The 1,064-nt window shown below is 37.5% G+C and overlaps 1 protein-coding gene across 1 annotated transcript in view; it reads right to left on the reverse strand.

Annotated features, from left to right (window-relative positions):
* Positions 1–808: 808 nt before the first annotated feature.
* Positions 809–1,064, reverse strand: part of LOC121812109 (beta-mannosidase-like) — a 2,484-nt gene continuing 2,228 nt past the window's right edge. Inside the window, exon 5 of the mRNA XM_042213345.1 lies at positions 809–841. Within this exon, the coding sequence (XP_042069279.1) occupies positions 809–841 (33 nt within the window). The remainder of the gene's footprint in view (positions 842–1,064) is intronic.

Genomic DNA, 1,064 nt, shown 5'->3' on the forward strand with positions numbered 1-1,064 from the left:
TTTTACCCCTCCTTTTCCCACCTGCGCGCTCATAAGAAGATAGTGTTTTCTCTCTAGGACTTGTGCCAGTTTCTGTAAAGTTTCGACTCCTGTTTTTATACAGAGTTCAAATTTTAAAAAATGTATATAAATCACGAAAACTATCGTGGTCTATAGACTCGGCTTGAGCATGCACCGGTAAGAGTTTTCAACCCAAAATTGGTGATGATAGTCATTTACTCTGCACACACTTGGTAGAATCTGATGCAGCTGGTCTCCTCATGCTGAGCAGCATCAACCCTACGCTGATCCACTTGTAGACAGACTGGATCCTCTGGGGTTGATACTTCGTCACAGGCCGGGCTTCTTTGAGCATTTGGGGCAAAGTCTGTGTTTTGCCATTGTTGTAAATTTTGAATTCTCAAATTGGCGGTATTCTGCTGCACTTAAGGAAAAAAACAAATACAAATCTGTGACAATGAAGAAACTGTTTTGTGGACCCTGTCTGCCTCCAGGGACCGGTGCGATGTCAGTTTGTTCTTCTGATGCATAGTAAATGAAGTTTATTATCTGAGGAAAGAAGTGTATCTTATTCCACTATCAAAGTGTGTACAGAGAAGCACAGCAGTATATATCAATGTTAAAGAAACCAATGTAAGAACTTCAATGTTGTATTTTATGCATGTTAATAAAGGTAGGCTATATTATCTGATATGTTTCTGCAAATTAAGTGGATTGTAAGGTTGAACAGTTGGAAAAAAATTTGGTTCCCCTCAAAGGCTTTCTTCTACTTTTTGTTATTTAGAAGCCAGTAGTTGAGCTCTTAGTTTTACACCCACTCGAACACTGTCTTCTTGTAGCCCTAAAAATATGATGCAAAGCTGATGGTTGATAATCAACTTGTCGCTCTGTTTCTTTTTAGTTTCCCTTCAATAAAGTTACTTAAACCATAAAACAACCAGTGTGATGTTTTGTAGTTTTCATTTGAGGCATTTAAAAAAAAAAAAAAAAAAAAAAAAAAAAAGAATCCCCTGAACACTGCTAGACTTTGAAGACTATGCTGAAGTCTTGTCTTCAGTAAAACC

The sequence above is a fragment of the Haplochromis burtoni genome, unplaced genomic scaffold (assembly GCF_018398535.1).
Source record: "Haplochromis burtoni strain Fernald_Lab_line unplaced genomic scaffold, NCSU_Asbu1 Contig_435, whole genome shotgun sequence".
Taxonomy (NCBI): Eukaryota; Metazoa; Chordata; class Actinopteri; order Cichliformes; family Cichlidae; genus Haplochromis; species Haplochromis burtoni.